This window comes from Staurois parvus, unplaced genomic scaffold, assembly GCF_062004578.1.
Source record: "Staurois parvus isolate SC_StPar_1 unplaced genomic scaffold, SC_StPar_1.0 ptg000132l, whole genome shotgun sequence".
NCBI lineage: Eukaryota > Metazoa > Chordata > Amphibia > Anura > Ranidae > Staurois > Staurois parvus.
The window spans coordinates 717350-730729 of NW_028317928.1; the positions used below are offsets into that span (position 1 = coordinate 717350).

At 49.4% G+C, this 13380-nt stretch overlaps 1 protein-coding gene across 1 annotated transcript; it reads right to left on the minus strand.

The window, feature by feature from the left end:
- Positions 1-8257: 8257 nt before the first annotated feature.
- Positions 8258-12216, minus strand: LOC149466109 (uncharacterized). The gene is made up of 5 exons (XM_089672831.1): positions 12077-12216; positions 11576-11671; positions 11050-11220; positions 10756-10834; positions 8258-10332 (listed from the first exon to the last, which is right to left on the minus strand). Exons 1-5 carry the CDS (start codon positions 12092-12094, stop codon positions 9218-9220), a joined length of 1479 nt encoding a protein of 492 aa, XP_089528957.1. The 5' UTR covers positions 12095-12216; the 3' UTR covers positions 8258-9217.
- Positions 12217-13380: the final 1164 nt, after the last annotated feature.

The following is a 13380-nucleotide window of genomic DNA, read 5'->3' on the forward strand; positions in this document are numbered from 1 at the left end:
GGGTTGTATCCTGCACTGCCCAAGAATTTTAGAAATTCTTACATTGGACTGACCTAGTTCCGCTCATATAAAAAATTGCAGTGCAATTTTTTTAATGCAACTTCTTACATCTCTCGGAAACACGGTGGAGGTTTCCTTCTTACATCTCTCGGAAACAAGGTGGAGTTTTCCTTCTTACATCTCTTGGAAACAAGGTGGAGTTTTCCTTCTTACATCTCTCGGAAACGCGGTGGAGTTTTCCTTCTTACATCTTTCGGAAACGCGGTGGAGGTTTCCTTCTTACATCTCTCGGAAACACCGTGAAGTTTTCCTTCTTACATCTCTTGGAAACACGGAGTTTTCCTTCTTACATCTTTCGGAAACACGGTGGAGTTTTCCTTCTTACATCTCTCGGAAACACGGTTGAGTTTTCCTTCTTACATCTCTCAGAAACACGGTGGAGTTTTCCTTCTTACATCTCTCGGAAACACGGTGCAGTTTTCCTTCTTACATCTCTCGGAAACACGGTGGAGGTTTCCTTCTTACATCTCTCGGAAACACAGAGTTTTCCTTCTTACATCTCTCGGAAACACGGTGTTTTCCTTCTTACATCTTTCGGAAACACGGTGGAGGTTTCCTTCTTACATCTCTCAGAAACACAGTGGAGGTTTCGTTCTTACATCTCTCGGAAACACGGTGGAGTTTTCCTTCTTACATCTCTCGGAAACTGTCAGGGCAGGAGCCGAGGAACGGACAGGCAGGCCTAACAATGTAACGCACTGGCTGACGACAACCACCACCCACAGACCGGAGTCCCTCAGGGCGCGGAGTCTAAGTCCCAGGCTGCCCTTCACCAGGGCCCCTGATGGTGGGGATGGACTTGACGCAGCCAGGAACCAGGTCGCGGCCCCCGAGACACCTCAGCTGCGGTAATGGCCGCCGCCAATGGCGTGTAGCTGGTGGAAGAAACAAAAGAGTAGTCAGACAAGCCAGGGTCAACAACAACAGGACAAAACAGTACAGGACAGCAGACGAGAATCACAGGTCACAAGCCGGGTTCAGCAACAGAGGGTCAGATCAAAGGAGAATACAAAGAATAGTCAAGTCACAAGCCGAATCAGAATACCAGGAGAGTCACGAGAGTCAGAACAGAGTAATAGTAACACAAAGACACAAGACACAAGTGCAAAGAGCATGTGCGGGCCACAGGCTTGTATGTCATCAGCCATGCCCCTCTGGGGGGTGGACCTCAGAGACCTGAAGGCATAAAAAGGACTCCCATCATGCACAGCAGAATCCAAGATGGACGCCAGCACATGGAGTAACATAACCTCAGGGAAAAGGTAGGACCTTGACAGTACCTCCTCCTCAAGGACCCCTCCGCGGCTCAACAAAAGGTTTCTGAGGAAAGTGTGTATGAAAAGCGCGGAGGAGGGCAGGAGCATGGACATCCGCGGAAGGAACCCAGGAACGCTCCTCAGGACCATAACCGCGCCAATGAACCAGGAACTGTAATCGACCACGCACCAATCGAGAGTCCAGGATCCGGCTCACCTCATACTCCTCATGACCGTCAACCCGGACAGGACGGGGCCGAGAGGTAGTGAAGCGATTGCAGATCAGAGGTTTCAACAGGGAAACATGAAAGACATTGGAGATCCGCATCCCAGACGGCAGGGCAAGGGCATAGGCCACCGGATTCACTTTGCGGAGAATGCGGAAAGGACCGACAAAACGGGGAGCTAGTTTGGGTGTGGGCACCCGAAGATTGAGGTTGCGAGTAGACAACCACACCCGATCGCCGACCTGGTATGAAGGAGCGGGCAACCGTCTGCGATCAGCCTGGAACTTTTGGCACTGAGCTGAGTCCCTCAAGGCCCTCTGGATCTGCCCCCATGAAGAACGCAGGGCAGCAAGATGGTTCTCCACAGCCGGAATGTCCTGTGGTGAGAACCTCTCAGGTAATACTACGGGTTGGAACCCATAGTTGACCATGAAGGGCGACATCCCGGAGGAGGAGTTGACCGCCGAGTTCCTGGCAAACTCTGCCCAAGGCAGGAGATCGGCCCAATCGTCCTGATGGTCTGAAATATAACATCGAAGGAATTGTTCTAAGGCCTGATTGGAATGCTCCGCAGCCGCATTGGACTGCGGGTGGTAGGCTGAGGAAAAGGAGAGACTAATACCCAACTGGGAGCAGAAGGCGCGCCAGAATCTGGACACGAACTGACTCCCGCGGTCCGAGACAATCACCTTAGGCAACCCATGCAGGCGAAAAATCTCCCTGGAAAAGACCGTGGCCAGTTCTTGCGCTGTGGGTAATTTCCTGAGTGGAATGCAATGGCACATCTTGGAAAACCGATCGACGATCATGAGGATGACCGTATGACCCCCAGACACCGGGAGGTCTACAATAAAGTCCATCCCTAGATGTGACCAAGGACGCTCCCCATTGGGAATGGGTTGCAGAAGACCCAAAGGGAGATGCCGTGGAGACTTATTCTGGGCACAGATCGAACATGCCGCTACATAAGAGGCAATGTCGGAGGGTTGGCCACCAGAATAAGCGAGAGACGACCCAACACAGCTGGTTCTTCCCCGGATGCCCAGCAGTTTTGGCGTTATGGTAGGTACGCAGCAGGCGGGTGCGCAATCCCTCGGGTACAAAACATCTACCCTCCGGCCTCCCGGGGGGAGCATCAGATTGGGCCGCCAAAATCTGCTCCCCAAGAGGAGAGGTCAGACTGGTGCGAATGGCAGCCAGGATCTGATCTGGAGGAATAACCGAGATTGGCTCAGAGTCTTCCCTGGACAACTCAGAGTATTGCCGTGATAACGCATCAGCCCTGACATTCTTGGAACCAGGCAAATATGAAACCACATAGTTGAAGCGTGACAAGAACAGAGCCCATCTGGCCTGGCGGGGTGTCAATCTTTTGGCCTCCGAAAGATAAGTCAGGTTCTTATGATTGGTAAGAATGAGGACCGGAACCGCGGAGCCCTCGAGCAGGTGCCTCCATTCCTTGAGAGCCAGAATGATTGTCAACAACTCCCGATCTCCAATCTGGTAGTTGCACTCTGCAGAGGAAAGCTTCCTGGAGTAGAACCCACAGGGAAGTAGGGGTCCATCGGGCGACCGACGTTGAGACAGGAGAGCGCCTACTCCCGTCTCGGATGCATCAACCTCAAGGACAAAGGGCAATCCAGGATTGGGATGAGACAGTATCTGAGCCGACGCGAAGGCGGATTTCAGAGCCTCGAACGCTACGATGGCCTCGGGTGGCCACTCGTGAGGATTACTGCCCTTCTTGGTTAGGTCTGAGAGAGGCTTTGCCAGCGTGGAGAAGTTCCGGATGAACTTCCGATAGTAGTTGGCAAAACCCAAAAAGCGCTGAATGGGCCGAAGACCATTGGGACGAGGCCACTGCAGAACCGCCGAAACCTTCTGAGGGTCCATGGAGAATCCCTCCGCAGAAATGATGTAGCCTAAAAAGGCAACTTGGGATCGATGGAATTCGCACTTCTCAAGTTTACAAAAAAAGTTCGTTCTCACGTAATCGTTGCAGCACCTGCTTGACATCCTGGATATGGGACTCCATGGAGGCAGAGTAAACCAGGATGTCATCCAAGTAAACTACCACGCATTGCTGCAACAAATCACGAAAGACATCGTTTATGAATTCCTGAAAAACTGCGGGCGCGTTACACAACCCGAAGGGCATCACCAGGTATTCGTAGTGACCGGTTCTGGTGTTGAACGCGGTCTTCCACTCATCCCCGTTTGATCCGTACGAGGTTGTACGCCGCCCTAAGGTCAAGTTTGGTAAAGACTGTTGCCCCCTTAAGGCGGTCGAATAACTCAGTAATCAAGGGAATCGGGTAGGCATTCTTAGTGGTGATTCGATTAAGACCCCTATAATCGATGCAAGGCCTCAATTCACCACCCTTCTTCTTTACAAAGAAAAAGCCCGCTCCTGCTGGTGAAGTAGACTTACGAATGTGCCCCCGGGAAAGCGCATCCGCAACGTATTCCTCCATGGCCTTATTCTCCGCAACCGAGAGAGGATACACCCTGCCACGCGGAGGAGTGGCACCGGGTTGCAAGGATATGGCGCAGTCGTAAGGACGATGAGCAGGTAAGGCACCAGCGCGTACCTTATCAAACACGTCCTGGTACTCCCCATAATCAGAGGGCAACGCAGAGTCCGAGGAGGCACACAACACCTTAACCGGCCCACGGATGCACCCGGCCCCACACTGTGGAGACCATGAGAGAATCTCGGCTGTTTGCCAATTGAAGGTTGGATTGTGCATCTGGAGCCAGGGATACCCCAAAACCACCGAATAGTGCGGAGAAGAAATCACCTGGAAACAGGCCAACTCCCTGTGAACAGCCCAAATAGCTACTTCCACTGGCACAGTCTCGTGGGTAACCTGCGGTGGTTGCAGGGGCCTGCCATCTATCGCCTCGAGAACCAATGGGGTAACTCGAGCCTGCAGGGGAATGGAGTGCTGGGCAGCAAACGAGCTGTCCATAAACAACCCGCTGGCCCCAGAATCTACCAACGCCTGGGCCGTCACCGAGCCCTGCGCCCAAGAGAGGACAACGGTGATCAGTGGCTTATCTCTGCGGAACGCCGGGGACGAGGAGACTCCACCCAAGATCTGTCCCCGACAGGATCTCAGGTGCGAGCGTTTCCCGGACGGACCGGACAGGACTGCCGAAAGTGCCCACCAAGACCACAGTACAGGCAGCGACCCTCCCGACGCCGAGCGGCCCGCTCCCCCTCGGAAAGGCGAGCAAACCCCAGCTGCATGGGCTCACCACCAGACAATCCATTTCCAGGAGGCGTAAGAGGAGAGGGAGGAACGGGTGGGACAGAAAACACAGGTGCCAGTCGATTGGAAGGCCCCCGCAGGCGTTCCTTGAGTGAAGGCCTCTCCCTGAGCCTGGTGTCAATCAGGATCAGGAAAGAGATGAGCTCCTCCAACACCACAGGCAGTTCCTTGGCTGCAATCTCGTCCTTCAGTGTGTCAGAAAGACCATGGGAAAACGCAGCCACCAGAGCCTCATTGTTCCAACCGACCTCTGCCGCCAGGGTACGAAACTCTATGGCGTACTCGGCCACGGTCCGTGAACCCTGATGCATGGTCATGAGCAGCTTGGCCGCCGAGGCGGAACGAGCCGGTACGTCGAATACCCTACGGAAGGCATCGACAAAACCGGAAAAACCTTGAATCACCGGGTCGTTCCTCTCCCATAAGGGATTTGCCCAGGCCAAGGCCTTGTCTGAGAGGAGTGAAATTAGGAACCCAACCTTTGACCTCTCAGACGGGAAGGCGTGGGGTATTAATTCAAAATAAATACCCACCTGGTTGAGGAACCCACGACACTGACTCGGCTCACCCCCAAAGCGCTGTGGAAGAGGGGCAGAGCCAGTCATACCTCTGGGTGCCGCTGATGCAGCCACCGAGGTGGTGGACGCAATAGGCGGAGAAGCAGCGGGAGAGACCACTGGAGTGACTACCGGCCTAATAGCACCAGGAGCAAGGTGTGCAGTGCGTGCAAGCAGAGTTTGCAACGCCTGAGCGATCTGATCCAACAGGTGATCCTGTTGATCGAGTCTGGCGACTAGCGTTGGGAGCGAAGGCGTGCCTGCACCGTCAGGGTTCATGGCACTTGTGTAATGTCAGGGCAGGAGCCGAGGAACGGACAGGCAGGCCTAACAATGTAACGCACTGGCTGACGACAACCACCACCCACAGACCGGAGTCCCTCAGGACGCGGAGTCTAAGTCCCAGGCTGCCCTTCACCAGGGCCCCTGATGGTGGGGATGGACTTGACGCAGCCAGGAACCAGGTCGTGGCCCCCGAGACACCTCAGCTGCGGTAATGGCCGCCGCCAATGGCGTGTAGCTGGTGGAAGAAACAAAAGAGTAGTCAGACAAGCCGGGGTCAACAACAACAGGACAAAACAGTACAGGACAGCAGACGAGAATCACAGGTCACAAGCCGGGTTCAGCAACAGAGGGTCAGATCAAAGGAGAATACAAAGAATAGTCAAGTCACAAGCCGAATCAGAATACCAGGAGAGTCACGAGAGTCAGAACAGAGTAATAGTAACACAAAGACACAAGTGCAAAGAGCATGTGCGGGCCACAGGCTTATATGTCATCAGCCACGCCCCTCTGGGGGGTGGACCTCAGAGACCTGAAGGCATAAAAAGGACTCCCATCATGCACAGCAGAATCCAAGATGAACGCCAGCACATGGAGTAACATAACCTCAGGGAAAAGGTAGCACCTTGACAGAAACACAGTGGAGGTTTCGTTCTTACATCTCTCGGAAACACAGAGTTTTCCTTCTTACATCTCTCAGAAACACGGTGGAGTTTTCCTTCTTACATCTTTCGGAAACACGGTGGAGTTTTCCTTCTTACATCTCTCGGAAACACGGTGGAGGTTTCGTTCTTACATCTCTCGGTAACACGGTGGAGGTTTCGTTCTTACATCTCTGAGAAACACGGTGGAGTTTTCCTTCTTACATCTCTCGGAAACACGGTGGAGGTTTCCTTCTTACATCTCTCGGAAACACGGTGGAGTTTTCCTTCTTACATCTCTCGGAAACACGGTGGAGTTTTCCTTCTTACATCTTTCAGAAACACGGTGGAGTTTTCCTTCTTACATCTCTCGGAAACACGATGGAGGTTTCGTTCTTACATCTCTCGGTAACACGGTGGAGGTTTCGTTCTTACATCTCTCGGAAACACGGTGGAGTTTTCCTTCTTACATCTCTCGGAAACACGGTGGAGTTTTCCGGTTTACATCTCTCGGAAACACGGTGGAGGTTTCCTTCTTACATCTCTCGGAAACACGGTGGAGGTTTCCTTCTTACATCTCTCGGAAACACGGTGGAGGTTTCCTTCTTACATCTTTCGGAAACACGGTGGAGATTTCCTTCTTACATCTTTCGGAAACACGGTGGAGTTTTCCTTCTTACATCTCTCGGAAACACGGTGGAGATTTTCTTCTTACATCTCTCGGAAACACGGTGGAGTTTCCCTTTTACATCTCTCAGAAACACGGTGGAGTTTTCCTTCTTACATCTCTCACAAACATCTCTCAGTGGAGTTTTCCCAGTGGTACTTTGTGTCAACGCCCCTCTCACATTTGAATTGAAGGTGTCACTCCTAGGCTGCTCTCACCACCCTACTCAATCCATTAGGGAAGAGCGACATGATCGTTTACTTTTTGTAACAGCCAAAGTAGACAGGCATAACTGTGAATACTGTTGGTGAAATCTCACCTCGAGGGGGCCCCGGGAGATATGAGGAGCCAGGAAGGAATCTGTTAATTTACAGAGACGTCATTATCTTATATAAAAGAACTAAAATTAATATGCAAAATATGTATCTCATGCTCCCCCCCCCCACCATTAGATATCAGACATGCACAGTGGCTCCAATATTGGACGAACACGTGACATTGGCGTACGTTTAGCCATGGAATTCCTAAACAGGAAGTCGACTGTGCCACCAAATCAGTTCCATGTTGAATATTTGGTGGGTCAGCAAACAAATTGACTCATTATTAACAAAAATTATTTAGCAAAAATAAACTCAAATTTTGTTTAATGGCTGTTCAAAGTTGGATTTTCGGTTACAAGAGGAACAATAAAGCTTTAAGGGACACAACTTTGAATTGGCAATGTAATTGCTTGGACTGGCTCGCTTAGAGGGGTTAGTCTTCCCAAAAAAATGACCATTGCGTCAGGTCAAGGCACCAATACTAAGTACTCCAGTTTTGGAATTTTGAGCTCCACCCATGCAATGCAGCCATTACACGAGGGTTCTGCTTTCCTGCAGGAGGAGGACTGTTTTTGTAGGCAGATGTTGGCGGTGGAAGCCTCGAGGGATAGAAGCTTGAGGCTTTAGGACATATACCATACTGAGATTACTTATGTTGGCCTGGCATGGCAGCAACCACAGTATAGAGGACGGCAATGGAATTCTCTCCAACGTCCACCAACCTGGAGCCAACGGCATGGGCAACATGAGCAAAAATGTCTCCAGTCATTCCACAGCCCAAAGACTGGTGACTACTACAGTTCGATGTATAGCAGTAGAGCCATCTTGAATTATGTCTGAATTCTGCATGCTGTGTAAAAACTCAAGATAGCAAGTGTAGGATGATGGAACTTTAGTAACGCTAGCTTTACAGGTCCTCCAGCACTGCTACGTTTCATCATAACACTGGCACACAGCTAGCAAACAAAAAAACATTTTCCAGAAATATTTATTTTTTCAATTAAAAGAATCTCACCAAACATTTTATATATTGCCCCTTCCTTGAGACAAGCGCCATCACTAGGTATGCAAGGAATGGGGCTTCAGCTCACCTGTTCTACCCCCACTGTCTTTCCCTGGTTGCTAGGACACAGGCAGCAAGGCACAACAGCACCATTAGTTTCTAGGATGCAGCGTCATGCTTGTCCAGCTGCCTGCACCATAACAACCAATGATGCCTGTGTCCTAGCAACACTGTTCCTTTACCCTGTGCCGTCCGGCTGCCTGGGTCCGAGCAACCATGGGATGGAAAAGGGAAACTGGGTGGGAGTCCTCTAAGCTGACACAACCTCTTCCGCCAGGCACGTTCACTGAATAGAGAGAGGTAGAAACTGGCCTCAACATTAGTAACGCCCACAAATCAGGCTTCTATCAGAGGGAGGAGCACAGAAGCTGGGGAGCAAGAAATAAAGAAGGGATTTATTTTCTTCACATTTCAATACTGTTTCCTTCAGGGTATGTCCACAGGAACGTGTAAACCTGTACTAAATTTGTTAATGCTCATGAGAGTTCTTGTGTAAGATCTTGTCCAACATAAAAAGGGAAATTTGTGGAAGTTGTATATCGGGAATTGGCTGAAGTACCCATACACATCCAAAATTGTTTTTTCTTTACATCTTTTTGTTGCAATGGAGACAAATCCAGGGTCTGATATCCCAACAAGTGATGTGTCTGTGCCCTTTTCCCTTTGCTGCATCAATGTTCGATGGCACAATCCACTGAACAGCAGACGCTCCCTGTAGACCACCGGGTATTTTTTTCCTGATTCAGACCCAAATGGTTACATCATAGGCAATAGCGTGCACAAGTAGTTGAACACTGAAATGGCTTTAAATGTGGCAAAATGTATATGGCCTTAAAAGTTTTTGAACAAAAAAAATTGTTTTCAAAACATTAATCAGCTAAATCGTCCACTGAGTGGGCGGCCAGGTGCTTGATAAGGAGGTCCTTCCGGATAAAACTTCTGCCACACTCATTGCAGCAAAATGGTTTCTCTTCTGAGTGTGTGGCTTGGTGACGCACCAGTTGCAGTTTGTCAGTAAACCGTTGTGCACACAGGTTACATGAGAATGGTTTCTCCCCGGTGTGCGTCCGCTGGTGCGCAAGAAGCACAGAGCGCTGGTTGAAGGACTTGCCGCAGATTGAGCAGCCGAAGGGTTTCTGCCCCGTGTGGATTCGCTGGTGCTTGGCAAGGTTTGACTTTGATGTATAACCTTTGCCACACTGGGGGCACACGATCAACTGTGACCCCCTGTGAACGGCTTGGTGTGAGGCGAGGTAGTGCTTCTCTCGGAAGCACTTGCCGCACTCTAGACAAGAGTAGGGTTTTTCCCCGGTGTGAATTTTTTGGTGCTTGGCAAGGTTGGATTTGCTGGTGAAGTTTTTCCCACACAGCGGACAAGTGAACAACGGTGACCCTCGATGGTGGCTCTGGTGTTTGAAAAGTTCTGAGCGACAACTGAATACTTCTGGGCACTCGGGGCAGTTATAGGTCTTGGCATTGGGTATGGTTGGAGAAGATATAGGGTTACACTGACCTCCAAAATCTTCAACCTCTGTATCTGAGAGAGATTGACTATTTACATTGGCACAGTCTACACCTGTTGGTCCATTTTCAGAAGACTGGCATCGAGGAATGCCTTTGGGCACTGAGGTTTCAGCTTTGGCAAGGTGGTCTTCAAGTCCTTCCCTATTTTCCCACAATTGCAGCTCCTCCTTAATCTGAACCATGGTGAACTCTAGGTCCTCACAATCATCAGCTGAGGCCTCTGTCCCTACATCACAAAGCTCCGGAGCACATAATTCATGGCGTTGGAATTTGCTGGGGTCCAAGCCTGGAGAGGAGTCTTTCTTTTGACCACTCTGTTGTGAAAATGTAGATCTCTCATTCTGTTCCGGTGATTTAGATCCTCGGTGGGGTCGGTTAATGCATTCACTCTGCTTATGGACATGAGGTAGCTTAACCTGAATGTGCAGTCCGTCGAGTTTATGTCTGCTCTTGGGATGATCTGTGGAAAGGAAATAAAGACCAGTTAGAGGGAAATTCCATACATAGAAAAACTTGGGTTTCAAGAAGTCACGACAGTCCTGGGGCCACCTAAAACCAATACAAATTCTTAAATGGTTTGTGAGGAAAAGCCAAAAGTCGCTCAACTCAGAGCTAAAAAATAACATCTCCGAATTCTGACCTAGCATCACAGAACTCGGAATAGAGATAGATAATAACTATGGTGACATTGCATTTTTGGGAACATCAAAATCCATCAAAGGAGAGGAAGCGTTGTATTCCATGTAAAGAGCTTGGTCTCCAAGCTAACCTATGGAAGCTGCCTTAACTGTCTATGAATGTTGAAGGAAAAGCCAGGAAGACAATTTCCATTCTGTCAAGGAAGCAATGTCTTTAATACAAGCAAAAGCAACAATTTTCTTACCAAGCGAGGCTGAGGGCTGCTGTTCCACTATCACCACATCTTCACAAAGATTCTCCTGGTCTTCTAAACAACCCAAAACCTACATAAATATACAGACAAGGACAATTTGACACCATATAGGAAGCTACTACGTTTAAATAGAAAAAAGGGTATAACGAGCGCTGGATAGTTTTAGAGCAAAATATAAAAGCAGCTGGCATGAAAGGCAAGCCTCCAGAACGCCTCGTGGTAAACAGTCAGGAAGCTACTAGCCTATCCTTTGCTGTTCGTAATGTAAATCTCGGCACTGCTCACCTCTCCTGTCAGCAGATGAATAATGTTATTGGCAACTTGGAGGATCTTCTTGACGTTTCTCGTCTCAGGTGTCAGAGAGGGTGGCTGAGGACCCATGATGGGGCTCTGAGTCCTGCTCCATCCACTCGATACACAGGGAAGGCTGCTGGATTTCCTCACTGCTATGTACTCCTGTATATCCAGAGACAATGTTACCTGATTATTGTCATGTGACCTCCCAGAATCCTCCTCACCTCTCCGGTCAGGTCTGTGTTTTATTAACAGAGATAAGCGTGACGTCATGTGACCTCCCAGAATTCTTCTCACCTCTCCGGTCAGGTCTGTGTTTTATTAATAGAGATAAGAGTGACGTCATGTGACCTCCCAGAATCCTCCTCACCTCTCCGGTCAGGTCTGTGTTTTATTAATAGAGATAAGAGTGACGTCATGTGACCTCCCAGAATCCTCCTCACCTCTCCGGTCAGGTCTGTGTTTTATTATTGGGAGATAAGAGTGATGTCATGTGACCTCCCAGAATCCTCCTCACCTCTCCGGTCAGCAGGTGAATGACCTCCACTGTCTGGCTTAGCATCCTCTCTGAAAAGTTCTCTTTGTCCATCTCTGGCATTCGTAGGTTCTCCACCTATACAGAAACATCAGATAAGAATGGTGACAGTAAAAACATATTTTACAAACCGGGTAGACGTCTTCTCTATCGGACTTTGGATACAATTTTTCAGCAACGCCTCAATGAAGAAACATCTGCCTATCTCCTCCAAAGAGGTGGCACCAATGCATTGTGGGCAATGGCGGGGCAAAAACTGACCCCATGTGGCTCCTGGTTGTCGAACTGTGACCTCCCACAATTGCGGCCCATCCTACTAATCAAAATTAATTATAATCTATAATAGGGCCCCTACCAATCACCCGCTACCCTTTTTCTCCTCCCCCATGTACACCTATATTGAGATACTCCTTAAAAAAAAAAACCTTCATAAAAAATGTTAACATTCTTTTTTTTAGGTGGCAAAGAAAACCGAGATCTTACATGAAAATCTCCCTTCATTCACTTCCCAGGGCTGCAAGGCACCGGAAACAGGCTGCTGAATGCAATGAAGAGCACATATCACGTGTTAGTCCTGTGTTCCATCAGGCTTCCGTGTTCCTGCCGGTTTCCGGTTTCTGCGTTCCATCCGACTTCCGGGTTCTGCGGTCCATCAGACTTCCGGGATCTGCGTTCCAGCCGGCTTTCCTGCTTGCGTTGCCACTCCCACGCTAGCCAGCAGGTGGCAGGGCAGCACCAATTAACAGGTTTGCCTGTAATGCTCTGAGTCTGATTTGTTTTACTGAGATCTAGTGGGCAATCTGCATATTGCAGGCAAATTTATAATATTGTGAATTTCAACATAAAAGTTTATTCTTAATTAAAAACTCGCCCTTCTGAGGATTCCCCCCCTCCAGAGGATTTCTCCCCTCCCCCTCTAGAGGATCCCCCCCCCAGTGGATTTCCCCCTCTAGAGGATTTCCCCACCCTCCAGAGGATTTCCCCCCTCCCCCTCTAGAGGATTCCTCCCTCCAGAGGATTTCCCCCCTCCCCCTCTAGAGGATTCCTCCCTCTAGAGGATTTCCCCCCTCCCCCTCTATAGGATTCCCCCCACCTCCCCCTCCAGAGGATTTCCCCCCTCCCCCTCTAGAGGATTCCCCCCCCCCCAGAGGATTTCCCCCCCCTTCCTGATCAGGACATGTTTTGTAATACGGCGCTGCGGTACTTTAACTGACAATTGCGCGATCATGCAACGCTGCACCCAAATGAAATTTAAGTCTTTTTTCCCCACGAATTGAGCTTTCGGTGGTATTTGATCGCCTGTGCGTTTTTTATTTTCTGCTCTATAAAAAAGACCGACAATTTAGAAAAAAAAAACAATATTTTGGACTTTTTGCTATTCAACATGTCCAGTAAAAAAAAATTAAAAATTTAATTTTGTCATAAATTTCGGCCAAACTGTCTTTGCTAAAAAAAAATCCCCATACCTGTAAATGAATTGGTTTATGTGAAAGTTATAGCGTCTCTAAATGGCGGTATAGATACTGGGATTTTTTTTTTTTTTGCTAGTAATGGCGGCGATCAGCGACTTATAGCGGGACTGCGGCAGCATTCTAACACTGGGGGGGAACTGACTGGGTGTCACTGACATCCCCAGTGACACCAATACAGTGATCAGGGCTAATAAAAAGCACTGACACTGTACTAATGACACTGGGCAGGAAGGGGTTAACATCTGGGGCAATCAAAGGGTTTAACTGTGTGCGTTTCACTGTATGCATGCTGCTATGCAGAGCCATACAAAGCAG

Bases quoted from the DNA above. Each gene is read 5' to 3' on its own strand.
- LOC149466109 (XM_089672831.1), bottom strand. The intron at 11,221-11,575 runs GTGAGGAGGATT...CTGGATATACAG, and splicing joins TTCACCTGCTGACCGGAGAG to GAGTACATAGCAGTGAGGAA. The intron at 10,333-10,755 runs GTAAGAAAATTG...TCCTTTCCACAG, and splicing joins GCAGCCCTCAGCCTCGCTTG to ATCATCCCAAGAGCAGACAT.